Source organism: Scardinius erythrophthalmus (genome assembly GCF_964197995.2).
Source record: "Scardinius erythrophthalmus genome assembly, chromosome: 19".
NCBI classification, from domain to species: domain Eukaryota; kingdom Metazoa; phylum Chordata; class Actinopteri; order Cypriniformes; family Leuciscidae; genus Scardinius; species Scardinius erythrophthalmus.
Window position 1 is genome coordinate 20,166,420 of NC_138239.1, and position 14,584 is coordinate 20,181,003.

Sequence of the window (14,584 nt, forward strand, 5' to 3'; positions counted from 1 at the left end):
CATTGATGCAAATTAGTACAAATCACAAACATAAGATGATGGTCACAAAATGGTATAGCTGATTTTCAGTTAAATATATTATCAATGAATACCACTCAAGACTTTTATTAAATAGAAAGAGATTTATATAATTAGTCTGCACACAAATAGTATTAATTACTTTATTTAATAATTTACCAATTGTATTCATTAGCCTGGAAATCCAGACTGTCGACTAATGAAAATCGGCCAGCTCGAGGGGCGGCACCAAGCATGCATTTGAAAATCTCACTGCACGCAATTGGATAACACTACGACCAATCACAACAATAAACCCCATACGCTTAGCTACCAGCGGAGCTAACTGGTAGATTATACTCTTGCCGTATCCGGTCAGCAAAACAGCAAAAACGTCATTCTTGCAAAGGAACGATTCGAGCGGCATCTTCTGTTCCTGTTTTAGATAAAAAGCCAAGTCTAAATTGTTCATTGTAGCGGCCAAAGCCGTTTCAAACAACTGGTATTCATCCATAGCCATCTTGCAATGTTTACTAATGACTTCGACGTCACAGCGCTGTTGTCATCTGTTTAGTTCGCCTCTGGCCCGCCTATATCAGATAACCTGATGTGATTGGTGCAGCTCAGATCGAGGGGCATATTTAATGAGCATCATTACTCGACACCAGAGTAACTCGCTGAGCAAATTCAACTTGTGCTCTCGCGAGAACTCTGGATTACCAGGGTAGGTATTCATTAAATAGAAAGTGAAAAATCTTAGTAAAGACAATATAAATTACACATTCATTTTATACCTTGTTCTGTTTATTGTTATTGAATAATTCATATCAGATGAATATAACACATGAGGAGTTAATGAGCTGCAGCGTGTGAAGGCCAATATTATATAGGCCTATGCCTAATTATAGGGTGAATATTTATTGTTCAAATGAAAACTCATAACTTATTCACCCTCATGTCATTCCAAACCTGTATGACTTTTCTTTGTGGAGCACAAAAGATCCTAAGGTAGAGTTTCCATATATTATTTTGCACTTGCTTACATTTCATTGAAAAGAGCAATATGACCATTCTGCCTTGGTGTTCCATGTAAGAAAAAAAGTCATAGTTTATAATGAAATGAAGGTGAGTAAATGATGACAGAATTATTATTTTTGAGCGAACTTTCCCTTAAAGACATAACCACATGTTTAGCATGTAGTTAAACAATGCATGTCATTCAGTAGAGTGAAATTGATTGGCCTTTTTGGTGTTTTTTATTCTTTCCTTCTGTCACGCACACATTAAGTGCAGGGTGTTTTGTACAGGCAGTGAATGAGGCAGTCTTGGAGTTGCCGAGGACCCTGCTGCACTCAGGTGGCTGATAACGCAGGCGAAAACCAACATGGCTGCCGTCATTCCATACTCAGAATGTCAATGACATCAGAGAGAAGCCGAGAGCTGTCAACCGTGTGTGAACCACGGTTGTTTTTTTCTCACTTGAGTTCATTCATCTCTCATGTTTCCCTATGGGGAAGACACTGGGCTTTATGGCCACACCGATTTCTGCTGGCCCTAACCATGAATTCACCCCAAATCCCAAATAAATATGATCTAAATATAATGATGCATTACCAATGCACAAAATATTGTCCACATGTCTAAGTGTGTGTGCATATACTAGTTTAATATGCAAAAATACACCTCTTTTTCCATTTTGTGTGGGTCAACCGTTAACATAATGGGGTTGGAGTAGTAGTGGTACCCTCCCTCACATCGAATTATGTGTGTGTGTGTGCGTGTGTGAGCGAGAGTGATCGCACATGCATGAGCTAAATTGTGCGACACCCCTCCCCTACAACCACCATGCACACTCACACACACACGGTGCTGGTGGGGGGCTACATATATGCGCATATATTCACACTCACACACACTGATGTTGGTTGTCGCGTACACGGTTCAGGTAGGACCGTTTGGGGACGGCTGAGAAGAGAACGTGGTTTCCGTAGTAACCACCCCAGCTGCCCTCCTCCACCCCTCTCTCGCTTTCTTTCTCTCCTTTAGTCGTTCACTGGTGCCTGGTGATGTTGGTGTCCCCATCCATCTCTCTTTCTCTCTCCCACCCTCTTTCTTTCTTTCTTTTCCTGTATCTTCTTCTCTCTGGATATGGTTCCTTGAACTGCCAATGATAAAGGCTGGAGGCAAGCAAACGGAGTAGTCGATTTTTTTTTTCTTTTTTTTCTGGATGGGATCTTTCTCTTCCACTTGGAGGGATTTTTTTTGGAGTATTTTAGGGAATTGGAAATCTTCTGTATTCTGGACGTTTATCTCAGTGTATTTGTGTGAGTGTGTATGTATGGTTGCTGTGGGGACGTGGCTGATGCTTGATAATGGCTCATGCAGCGTCTCAGATTAAGAAGAATAAAGATGTGGATATTAATGCACTGGAGGATGAAAAGGAAAAGAAGAGGAAGAGCAAGAAACAACTGCGGGAACAAAAGAAAAAGGTACCAGGAATACACCCACACACATACATGTTATTACAGGGAGATTGATTGGGTTTGTGGGACGACAACATCTCGCCTGTTACTGCCAGTGAGTTTAGCGTGTGTGTGTGTGTGTGTGTATGTGTGAGTGTGTTAAATCTGTGCTGCAGTGCCAAGGTTACACTTAACATTTACCGCTCGCCTTCACATAAACGCACACATATGTCCCATAAACAACCAGCCGTGATGTGTGTGTGTGTGTGTTTGTGTGTTCGTCCTCTTATGCGTTCAGGTTAAAAATGAGAGCATCACACTGCAGCATGTTCTGAGAGATTTTACTGTCCTCTGAAACGTGTGTGTGTGTGTGCATGCACACAGACACTCGTGTATTATACATCACATACTGATTTATTGATGTTTGTTCTGAAGAGTGATGGAATGAAGAATGCAGATGTGAACAGTGCTAACTGTCTATCATTTCATATTATAGAGACACAACACACATACACACAGCCTATATCCACCACACCCAGACAGATCTTCTTCAGCAGTATCTCTGCGATTCCTATTTGTTGTTATGTTGCTGCTGTGTCATTTTAAACTGGAGTGTGTTTTGTGATGTGGTTTGAGACCTGAAGGATCCTTGTGTTAGCGATGAGTGGCTCCCTCCTGCATCCTTTAACATGTGTCTTACCTGTGATCAACACACCGAGCTATGCTCACATCTGTTGACCTTTTCTGTTTTATGTGTGTGTGTGTGTGTGTGTGTGTGTGTGTGTGTGTGTGTGTGTGTGTGTGTGTGTGTGTGTGTGTGTGTGTGTGTGTGTGTGTGTGTGAGAAACAGAGTTTCACCCTCTAATAATGTACCAGAATTTGTTACACCAACAAAGCATTGAAATACTGAAAAATTGAAAAGGTTTGAGAGAGAGAATTGACATTCGACAATATCAATGTATTTTTTATTTAAAATTATTGTTAGACCAGTTTGTTTTATTTTATGTGAAGTATTTTTTTTTTCTTTTGTTGGTTTAAGTTTTCATTGTATTTAATTTGATTATTTTCATAATCATTACTGACACCCTACTATTTTTTATTTTATTACAGTATATTTTATTATTTAATTTAATTTAATTTTATCTTTTCCATTACCATTGCTATCACTATTTATTTATTCTTTCTTTCTTTCTTTCTTTCTTTCTTTCTTTCTTTCTTTCTTTCTTTCTTTCTTTCTTTCTTTCTTTCTTTCTTTCTTTCTTTCTTTCTTTCTTTCTTTCTTTCTTTCTTTCTTTCTTTCTTTCTTTCTTTCTTTCGGTCTTTTTCTATTGATGCTTTGGCAAAATTGTATGCAAACAGCCATGCCAATCAAATACATTGAAAGATAATTTATGAGAGAAAGATAGTGTTTTATAGATAATAATACATAATAACATTGGAAAAAGGAATTTGATCTCATCTTATTTTCTAGAAATAAAGTGTTTTATAGATAATAATACATAATGACATTGGAAAAAGGAATTTTATCTCATCTTATTTTCTAGAATTAAGAATGTATCAGGAGGTTGAGTGATGAAATGAAAGTATGAGAGAAAATAGAGGACAGTGTGTCTCTATACCTATGATTGAAAAACAGAGAGACATCATAAAGATGGATGTCAATCTGTGTCGCACTCTTGCATAGAGGAGGTAATTGCCTTGGCATTGTGGGACAGAGACACATGTGCTTTCTCACACACACATACACACACACACACACACACACACACACACACACACACACACACACACACACACACAGCATACGCACACAAGTACATCACATGCATCTAATAGGAGAGCAATTAGGAAGTGTAGTTTGCCAAAGATAGTTTTTTTTATTTTTATTTTTTTATGTGGGGTTCTGGATGGTTATTTTGTCTGCTTGTACAATCAGGGTATCCCAGTACCTCTACTATAAAACATTCAGTGGTAATACCATGCTTTTTTGGATATGTACTGTATCATGGCAATACCCAAAATTGGAATCAAATGTGTAATGATTGAAGAATTGACCATTGAAAGACCCATTGAGCAAGCTTTAATTTTAATATTCAAGAACATGTGTCACCCTCGATGTCTATGGTGGATGTGGCCCTGGTAATACCATGGTGTATGAATATGGTATTATCATTTAGTACAGTAGTTTATATCAAAATAATTCACTTCCTCATAGAGTGGGATTCTCTGTTTATTTCAGTGTTTGATTCAAACGCAGCTACAGATCTCATGTTTTAAAGCGGTGTCACACAACGTAGATTTCTGCATCCCAGGTTATGCTGAGGGTTGCCGTGGGAACAGGGAATATCTGTTGTGCTTTGGGAGTCAGGCCGTCTGAGTGTCACTGACCTGATCTCAGATCAGTCCACAGGGTTGTTGTGAAAGGCCTCATCTCTCAGGGGTCAAAGTTGGTGTACATTTCACAAAGTGCTATAACAACTTGCATGTGCATGCCTGAATTATTATTATTTTTTATTCAGGTGTCTGTTTAGAATGACTTGAAACAATCTGTTACATGAAGGTGTCGCTGTGGTCTTAGAACTTCATCCTCCTCTTTGAACGTGTCTTCATCTTATATTACAGAAATGGACAGAGATAGTGAATGTAAAATAACAGAGAGAGGTAGAGGCAGAGAGACCAGCTGATTGCCATTGGCAGAGGTCATATGAAGGTTAGATGTTATACTTGTGTGCTCCGGGACAGTGAATCCTAATATAGAACTCACTCATGAAGAAGTGAAGCTGCTGGATCCTCCAGGACATTTGAATCAAGTTTGAGCTCAATTCACTGACCAGTTGTTGATATGATGTTGATTCACAATTGTCTTTGAGCAGATGATCATTGAGAAAAGTTCAGTTTAAGAGACGGTGCATTCCTTATGTACTGATAGCAGGGCAATAGATACAGATAATTTCTTTTTTACTTTTTTGTTTCAGCTGAAAAATATCTGCTTACAGTTCAAATCTAAAAAATATAGTTTGTATAGTTCATTTACATTGCGTCTTCTTTGATTAAACTTCATAATACATGTTTTGTTATTTCTCTTAAAATCTCTTATACACTGCACAGGAAAAGGAAAAAAGTTGCTGTGTGGATTTTAATAAGCAAATGCTTAAGAGTCTACGATTGGATCATTATTGCTGTGTTTATTATGTTTCTAGCATGTTTGCCGGCAACAGTTCTTCTAACACTAATTGATGGAGTGTGTAGTTTTTCATTTCTTAAACAAAAATGTAGGCAGCTCATTTGCATTTAAAGGGACAGGCTTGTGAAAATGGCATTATACCTCCCCTTTTATTGTGCATACATTTTTGTTCAATGCCTGCACCCACTTTAGCTATAGGGCATCTGTGACCATTTTAAGAGAAAAAAACATGCAAAAATTTTTTTTTTTTTTGTGTAGTCAAAAAGAACTTATTAAATAAAATGTCAGTCATTTTAACGCCTAAACAAAGTTTGATATTATTACTTTTATTTGATATCTTTCTAACTTTATAAAGATGCCTGGATATCATGAGATTAATCATGTTTAATTAATCAGTTATAAAAAATCTGCATAATAGGATTATATTATTGTAAATGTATATGTGTAAAAACATAGTTAATTTATTTATTTATTTATTTTTTACAAATTGTTTACATTTTCTGAAAAATCGTCTAAACAAGTTTCTTTATCTTTTTATTAATAGTTGTTAACTGTTTTCATTGATCTTGTCATGGCTGGAACAGACTGAGTTTTTGTGAATAGTAAAAATAATGTAAGAGTTTCATATGCATTGTGTGTGTGTGCATATATATATATATATATATATATATATATATATATATATATATATATATATATATATATATATATATATATATGTTTTGTGAAAGATTATCAAAACAATTTTCTTTTATAATTAACAGCTGTTAACTGGATTTTTGGTACAGACTGGATTTTCTAATGATGCAATTACTATATATATATTTTTTTTTTCCAGTGGTAAAAACTAAATGAATGAAAAACTGCACTGGGCAATGAGAGGTCAGAGGAGTTAAATACTTTTTTGGGGTTTGTCCCTGGTGAGTACTCATAACCTTGTGGAGCCCCTACAGCAGAATATACAGTCACGTATGTGCATGTGGCAGGACAGTGTGATGAATGAGCTTCGCTCCACTCCATTAATGAGAGAAGCCGTGTAATAGTGTCTCTCTCTCTTTCGCTCACACACAAACATGAAGAAGGAATGATGTGGGGGAGGGGAAGGGGGTGATAGAGAGCAGCGCATGAGAGAGACACACACATCGAGGGGGAGATGAAGAGGGTGATTTTGTTGGAGAGGTGGAGAAGGGCCCGTTATCCATCTATTCAGATGCTTTGTTCTTCTCTGTGATCATGTGATCATCAATTATGGCCTAGATCACTGTCTTTCACTCCCTCTTTCTCCCGCTCTCACGCTTTGTTACCATATATGCTTGCCTGTAAATGCAAGTGTGTGTTGCAGTATTCAGGCATTTCAGGATATGTCTGTCGCAGTTATAAGATTGTTTTTCATTCATTTAAAGCAGATCCACATCAACAAATAACTGCATTTGTGATTGTAATTGAGAGGTGGATAATGCCAGGACTTTTTGTCTATTATTCATTCAGTGAAACATGAGTAGCAGATGTTTAAGGTGTCCAGGGTAGGAGAGAACAGGTGTAAACAAGTATATTTATGGTAATAATCGTGTGTGTGTGTGTGTGTGTGTGTGTGTGTTTGCTTACATTGTGGGTACCAAATGTATCCACATGGACAGTAAAAATTGACGTTCCAATGAGGAAAATGGCTTAATTGCTAAAATGTTTGTGTGAGGGTATGTCTATTGGATAGAAGTCAACAGAAATCCATGGGTCAGTGGGCTTTTATGAAAAGGGGCTTTATATTTTTCTATAAAGCTATAAACAACATATTTTACGTTTGTATCACTTGACATTTCCTCGAGTGTTTGTGTTGGTCTTTGAGCTGTATCAGTTGTCTGTTAAAGGTTGATACATGCTTGAGGCTCCATATAGAGCTTCAGTTCCCAGCTGAGAACACTGTGTGTCAGGGGACAGATCACACACTCATGTACAACCGTACCTCCTTATTACAGCCATATTTCCACAAGAGTCAAATGTAAAATGAAAATGAAAAAAAAAATATTGAATAGAAAACAGTTTTTTTAATTTGTTATAATATATTACTGTTTTTACTCTATTTTTGATCAAATTAATGCAGTCTTTTGAATGGTAGTGTGTATAATTGAACGGATTTGACTTTTTGCGCTGTAAAAGGTTTTACTCCTAAAGAAGTGATTTGTACTTTAAAAAAATATTAAAATAATGTACTTATGAGATAAGACAGTCAGTAGTCTAGAAAAAGGTTTTATTTTACATTTGTTTATTTATATTTGTGTTTTCTTCTAATGGGAGCTGCCATGTTGAGATTAGGGATGTAACGGAATGAAAATTTCATATCACGATTATAGTGACCAAAATTATCACGATCATCAATATTACCACGTTTTTTTTAAAAATAGATGAAAGTGTTCAAAAAGAACAGATTTACACTCTTAAAGAACACTTTTAAAACATTTCAACAGGTTTTATATTTGGAAATCAACAAACAACAAATAAAATTAGCAGTTCTATGCACTTTTTTTTAAGCATACACATGATATGACCGTCGTCAATAGCAACGCATTATAACAGTGCACCGCGGACGCACTCTCTCGTTTCATTAAAGGTCCCGTTCTTCGTGATCCCATGTTTCAAACTTTAGTTAGTGTGTAATGTTGTTGTTTGAGTATAAATAATATCTGTAAAATTATAAAGCTCAAAGTTCAATGCCAAGCGAGATATTTTATTTAACAGAAGTTGACTACATCGAACGGCCCGTTTGGACTACATCCCTCTACTTCCTTCTTTAATGACGTCATTAAAACCGTTTTTTGACTAACCTCCGCCCACAGGAATAGGCCTGTAGGCATTATTGTCCGACTCGAAATGAACACCGTTACTGAGAGTTTCTGATATTATCATCATTCCGGGAGATGAATTTGTCCTGACAGACTGAGCGCGAGCTCATGAAGCTCCGCCCCCTGTGTCGTCCAGCAGCAGCTCATTTGCATTTAAAGGGCACACACTAAAACAGCGCGTTTTTCTGAGCCCCAAAAAATGACAATTTAAACATGCTGTAAAAAATGATCTGTTGGGTATTTTGAGCTGAAACTTCACATACACACTCTGGGGACATCTGAGACTTATTTTACATCTTGTGAAAAGGGGCATAATACGGGACCTTTAAAATATGATAATTCTTATAATAAATTTGGATACATTTTGTTATTTTAATGAAAATTTCCACATTGCTCTTTGTATTGTTATAAAATAAATTGATGAAAAACAAATTAATGTATTTACATATACTATAAAATGAAAATACAGTTATTTTAAATGTATAGCGCAGCTTTTTCATGAGGGAACAAAATTTAGCTGAGGTAAATTAAACACAATACTCACGTATCCTTGCTCGATAAAGAATGAGACAACACAACGCTGTAACAACCTTCACCACACAACGTAACTTAGTTATAGCAACCTTTTGGCCACGTTGTTAGAAGGTTGGGTACGTTGTGCAAACGTTCTGTGTTTGCTGGGTTTCCATTCACTTTAATGACTTAAATATCCATTTGTACCTCACATTAAGCTATCGAATGGCTTCAGAAGTCTTGGAATATAGTGCACAAAAACTTTATGGTGCTTTATACAATATTTTGTATATCTTTAGTGGGGCTTAATACCAGAGAATAGTACATACAATATCGGACGTCTCGGAGAAAATGCAGCCGCGGCAGGATTTTTGGGGCTTTCCGCCATGTCTTCTCGTACACAAAAACAACGTTGCATGCTGCGGCTGTCAGACTGATGCTGCCTGGACAGGATTCACCGCGAGTTTTCAAAATCGCGATAATCGAACACGGTTTCCGTGATAATTAAATTTTAAACGATAATGCTAACCGCGAGGACATTTTATCGTAGTAGCCTATATTTGTGAAACCGGTAAGCGTTCCATCCCTAGTTGAGATCACACTGACTAGGCAGATACTTTCTGTGTACTCTACAGTGTGTTTGTCTGGCTGCTAATGCATCCCAGTTTTTAGCGCAATTTTCCACCGGACAAAATTGCGCTTGTTAACTCATGATTTCTGTTCTGTGCGTCTGTGCGCACCAATCTTGCACTTCTATCTACTCCTCAACCAGACCACCTAGAGACTTCGGGTTTTCGGCATTATGTTGTTAAGGAAGGTCTAATCTCGGGAACGCACAAAAAAACATCCAGGAAAACATTTACTATCTCTTAGTGTTGTGATCCCATGAGGTGAGAAAATTGCGCTAAAACACTCACTGAGTTTTTATTACTTGTTTTTTACAGGAACAAAAAAGTACCTATATTGATGTACTAAAAAGCACACATAAAATGCTGTTCAGGAACTTCTTGGAACACTACTGAGTGTTGATTCAAACTATCATTGGAATCAATCATTGGAATCAAATGAACAGATTCACTAAATGAGTGCTAGTCAATAGATGTTTCAGACTTTCAAATGGTGCAGAAATTCAGTCATGAGTTTTTAATTGAACAAAGTCTTTTGTTACATTATTCATAATTTAAAAGGCTGATGTGATCATTCTTTCTTTCTTTCTTTCGTTCGTTCTTACTTCATGTCTTTCTCTGTGACGCATTATTCAGGAAATTCCCACATTTCCATTTTCGAATTATATCCAGCTACTGTTAATTCTTATGTCATGTTCAATATAGATCATATTAAGGGTGTATGACATGAAGGTGTGTGTCTGTGAGTGAGTGAGTGAGTGAGTGATTTCTTAAAAGATGTGTGCGTGTGAGAATCATGTGATCAGAAATTAGGTTGCCCTTCTCACTGTATATTATAGCTTCTTCTAGTCAGCAACACCATGAAAGTCTCCCTGTGTGAGTGAGGGTTTGTAATTGAGTAGTCAACATGCTTACACAACATGTTTGTAAATGAGTTCACTGCTAACCTTAGAAATATGTTCTTCAGTTTATATGTCTGTAGGGGTGGAGTACCTTTGTATGTATACTAACACTCCATAATATTATTATGTTAATGATCTGTCTGCTTTCTTTAGTATACGTACAGTACCATTCAAAAGATAAGGGTTGGTTTTGAAAGAAGTATTTTATGCTCAAGGCTGCATTTATTTAATCAAAAATACAGTATTAACAGTAATATTGTGTAAAATAATAGAATTGAACATTTCTGTTTTCTATAATATATAATTATATATTATAGAAATATATAATATAATCTATAATATATGCTCAAGGAACATTTCTTATTATTATGGTCCACAATTTTTGCTTCAGAGATAAAATGTGTTATTTATTGTGTATTATTTGTTGTGCTGAATTCAAATATGACAATTAAACCAACTGAATGGCTACTGTTTCCAAGATATTTAAGTTTGTGTATTGTGTAGACATTATTTTTCACCTGTCCTGTTTGTGTAACACTTTAAAAACCAGCAAAATGGTTATATGTATCAAATTTATTATGAAACAAAAGGCAAAAAACTGGCTTGTCTCTTGTATTCATTAAATGGAGCATCTCTTGTCACTGTTCAGCAATAGTCTGCAAGCATTGATGGGCTCCATTTGCTCCATTTGAAGTTATCTGCACTGCTCATATAAGTATGAGGCATATCTTCTGCTCACTGGCTATGCAGAAATGTCCCGTTGCAAAATCAAAGCCCTGCAGAGTTTAGCTTTAACCCAAATTAAAAACACATGATCAAGCTCATCAAGTCCTTCAGTTTTATTTGAAAATTACAGGTATGTGTGTTGGAGCAGGTTGGAACTAAACTCTGCAGGGCTGCACTGTAAAAAACAAAAATGGAAAATGTACTGGTAATTTTCTACCAGGATATTATCCAGTAATTTTATGGAATTTTCTGTTAATCCTTAAAACACAACTGTAATGCAAAGCGTAATTCAAAATACAGGTAAAACACCTGTAAAAATACCAATACGGAAAATTCCTTCATATTTATACAGTAGGCTACATTGTGCCCTATTTTATGGATTTTTTTGTTTTTTGTTTACAGTGTGTGGCCTTCTAGGAATTGCGTTTTGAACCCCTGCTGTATGATTTCTAGAGCTGATACAGGGCATTGTGTTCAACAGATTGATGTAAGCTTGGTTATGATTGATCATTCATGACTTATAGGAATAACATGATACAATTCATATCATGTATGAAGCAATACCAGCTAAAAATAAAAGCAAGTACTGTCTAAACTAGGGGTGGGAATCTTTAGGCACCTCATGATCCAATCCGATTCCAATTCTGGGAGTCACAATCTGATACCAAAACGATTCTTGATCTACTTTTTACCGACTTGAAAATCATAAAATCATATCTTTTTAAATTGAAAATTATTATTATTATTTTTAAAGTACTTAATTTAAAAAATTACAAATTTAAACATTTGTTTGTTAAAAATAACTAATATACTTCAAAACATACATTTTTGCGTTCTTTTATACTTTTCTTTATACTTTTCTACTTCTTTCTCTGTGACGCATTATTCAGGAAATTCCCACATTTCCATTTTGGAATTATATCCAGCTGTTAATTCTTATGTCATGTTCAATATAGATCATATTAAGGGTGTATTACAAATTTAAACATTTGTTTGTTAAAAATAACTAAATTATATACTTCAAACATAAAACATAATTGACTGGATCTATGAATAAATCTATGAATAATTCTTTGTTCCTCTTAATTATTTACTATTTGCTTTTAAGTCATTTCTGGTTTAAATTGAGATCCCTTCCCTTATTACTCACTTTTCCTCCGCCATTCAGTCAAGGGTCTTATATACTGACCCAATAGCAAAAATCAACCATTTAAAGCATAATTTTCATTCTCAGTAACCTAGACATAGTAAAGTTTGACTACATTTCAGCATTTTGGCTGTAGACCAGTGCTATATACCAATGTTTAAAACTGTTGTGCTGCTTACATTTTTTTGCATTTTTTTTTTCAGGATTCTTCGAGGAATAAAACGTTTAAAGTACAGCATTTATTTGAAATAGAAATCGATTTCTTTCAAAAAATCACGACAGATTGTTTCTGTAAATATTTCTCTTGCTCTTTCTGTCCATCTTATTGTGTTCATTCTCTCTGCGTTGTAATTCTTTTTAGAACACTTTTGCTTCTATCCTGTAAATGCCAGTCAAAGGTACTCTGTCTGATAATGGTCTATTACCCAGCAGCTCTCTATTGATCGTGTTCAGAGTGTTGTTATATCAGCTCTGGTACATTCTCAGGGCAGCAGCCAGACTGTCTGCCCTTATAAAACTCCTTTACTGTAAACTCAACAGAGATGCGTGTGTGTCTTAGAAAGGTTATATATCTTTTTGAAGTTTTATGGTGAGCTGGCAGGTCCTCATAGCTTTAAGTTGTTTGATATAACTTGGAATGTCAATATAAAAAGTTCTGGTTTGGTTTGAATTTAAACAATTTAGGTAACACTTAACGAGAATGTCTAATTTGTTAATAAAAATGCAATTGTTCATTGTTTATTCCTGTTATTTCAAAATTATCAAAGTTGTTTCATGAGCTCCGCGGTTGACCTCTACTTGACAGTCAAAGCATCATTACGTCATGGAAGCGTGGACTCAGAATGGTTTTCGTGAGAAATTTCTTACAAACTCCATTTTACCATGCGTGTCTCGTCATATCCGTAAAATGAGAAAATTTTCTCTGGCTACTTTGGCGCGTGTGTGGTGTGGGAGTGCCATAGGTTTGTTGTTACAACGTCTGAAAAAGGTTGACATGTAGCACATTACTTCTCAAACCTCTGGGGAATCACTTGCTTAAAAAAAAAGCCAAACAGAGGAGAGTCTGCTGGCAAAAAGAGAACGTGGCAGAGCTCGTAATAAAACGAGAATCAACATTGGCTTGGCGTGTCAGAGATGGCGAGAACTAAGGGATTTGAAATGTTGAAAAAACGACGCAGAGATGATGTTTTTATTATTCAGCAGGTGAGTATTTTACTCAGTTAGTATTTGAGTACTCAATAATCAGAGGTATTTACTGAACAGATAAACTGCCATATGTAGCATTCTAACAGAGTTCACTGTAAAGCATTATCTATTGTGAAGGGTCATTCCATTATGGGTTGTTGAAGCGCTGTGCTGGAATTTATTTTTAAGAGAGATTAATGCATATAGCTTCAGTACCATCTTCAGGTAATCAGCTTGAGATCCTTTCCATCTTATCTCTTAAAGGCAGAGTATGTAAGTTTCGCTGCTAGAGGTCGCTTATTCAAAACAAAATGAGCATGGAATCATGGGAGTTGTCGTCTTCACCTCCACAGCCGATGGAAAGCAATCTGAAGGGACTCAGGCAGACATCAAGTTCATGAGTGAGCTAATGTATTAACTAGTGCTGCACGATTAATCGTATCGCAATCGCGATGTCAAGCCTACGCGATTGTATGACGCAAAATGCTGCGATTTTATATTAAATAAACAAATTAGCGCTGTTAACGCACTTATTAATGCAAATGCTTTTAAACCATTCATGCGCGATAAGACATAAAAGAACAAGCTGCCTGTGAATGTCCTCCTGACACACACACACACACACACACACACACACAGACAGGGCTGGACTGGGACAAAAATTCGGCCCTGGCATTTTGGCCCAGACTGGCCCACTACATATGATCATAGACACCACCCATCTTTGCACGCCCTTGAAAATGTTTTTGTTCAACTCCTATTCCTTAAAACCACTAATGCCATGTAATGAGTGAGTAGGAATGAGTGAGAGTTAAAATTGTAATTTATTAACACAATTGAACTATTCTGCACAGTGATCAATCCAAAAAAAAGCTATAAGCTGCATTGACATAGCAATACCAGTGTTTCTCACAGGATTTTTGGTAAAGCTGTGGTGAGTGTGCCTCTAGGGGGCTTTGGGGGCATGCCCCCCCATAAGAAAATTTTGTGCATTTTAATGTTAAA

The 14,584-nt window shown here is 36.2% G+C and overlaps 1 protein-coding gene across 1 annotated transcript in view; it reads left to right on the forward strand.

Moving 5' to 3' along the window:
• Positions 1-2,369: 2,369 nt before the first annotated feature.
• ank3a (ankyrin 3a) overlaps positions 2,370-14,584 on the forward strand; it is a gene marked incomplete at its 5' end in the record, with an annotated part of 110,832 nt that continues 98,617 nt past the window's right edge. Inside the window, one exon of the mRNA XM_081394120.1 lies at positions 2,370-2,486. Within this exon, the coding sequence (XP_081250246.1) occupies positions 2,370-2,486 (117 nt within the window). The remainder of the gene's footprint in view (positions 2,487-14,584) is intronic.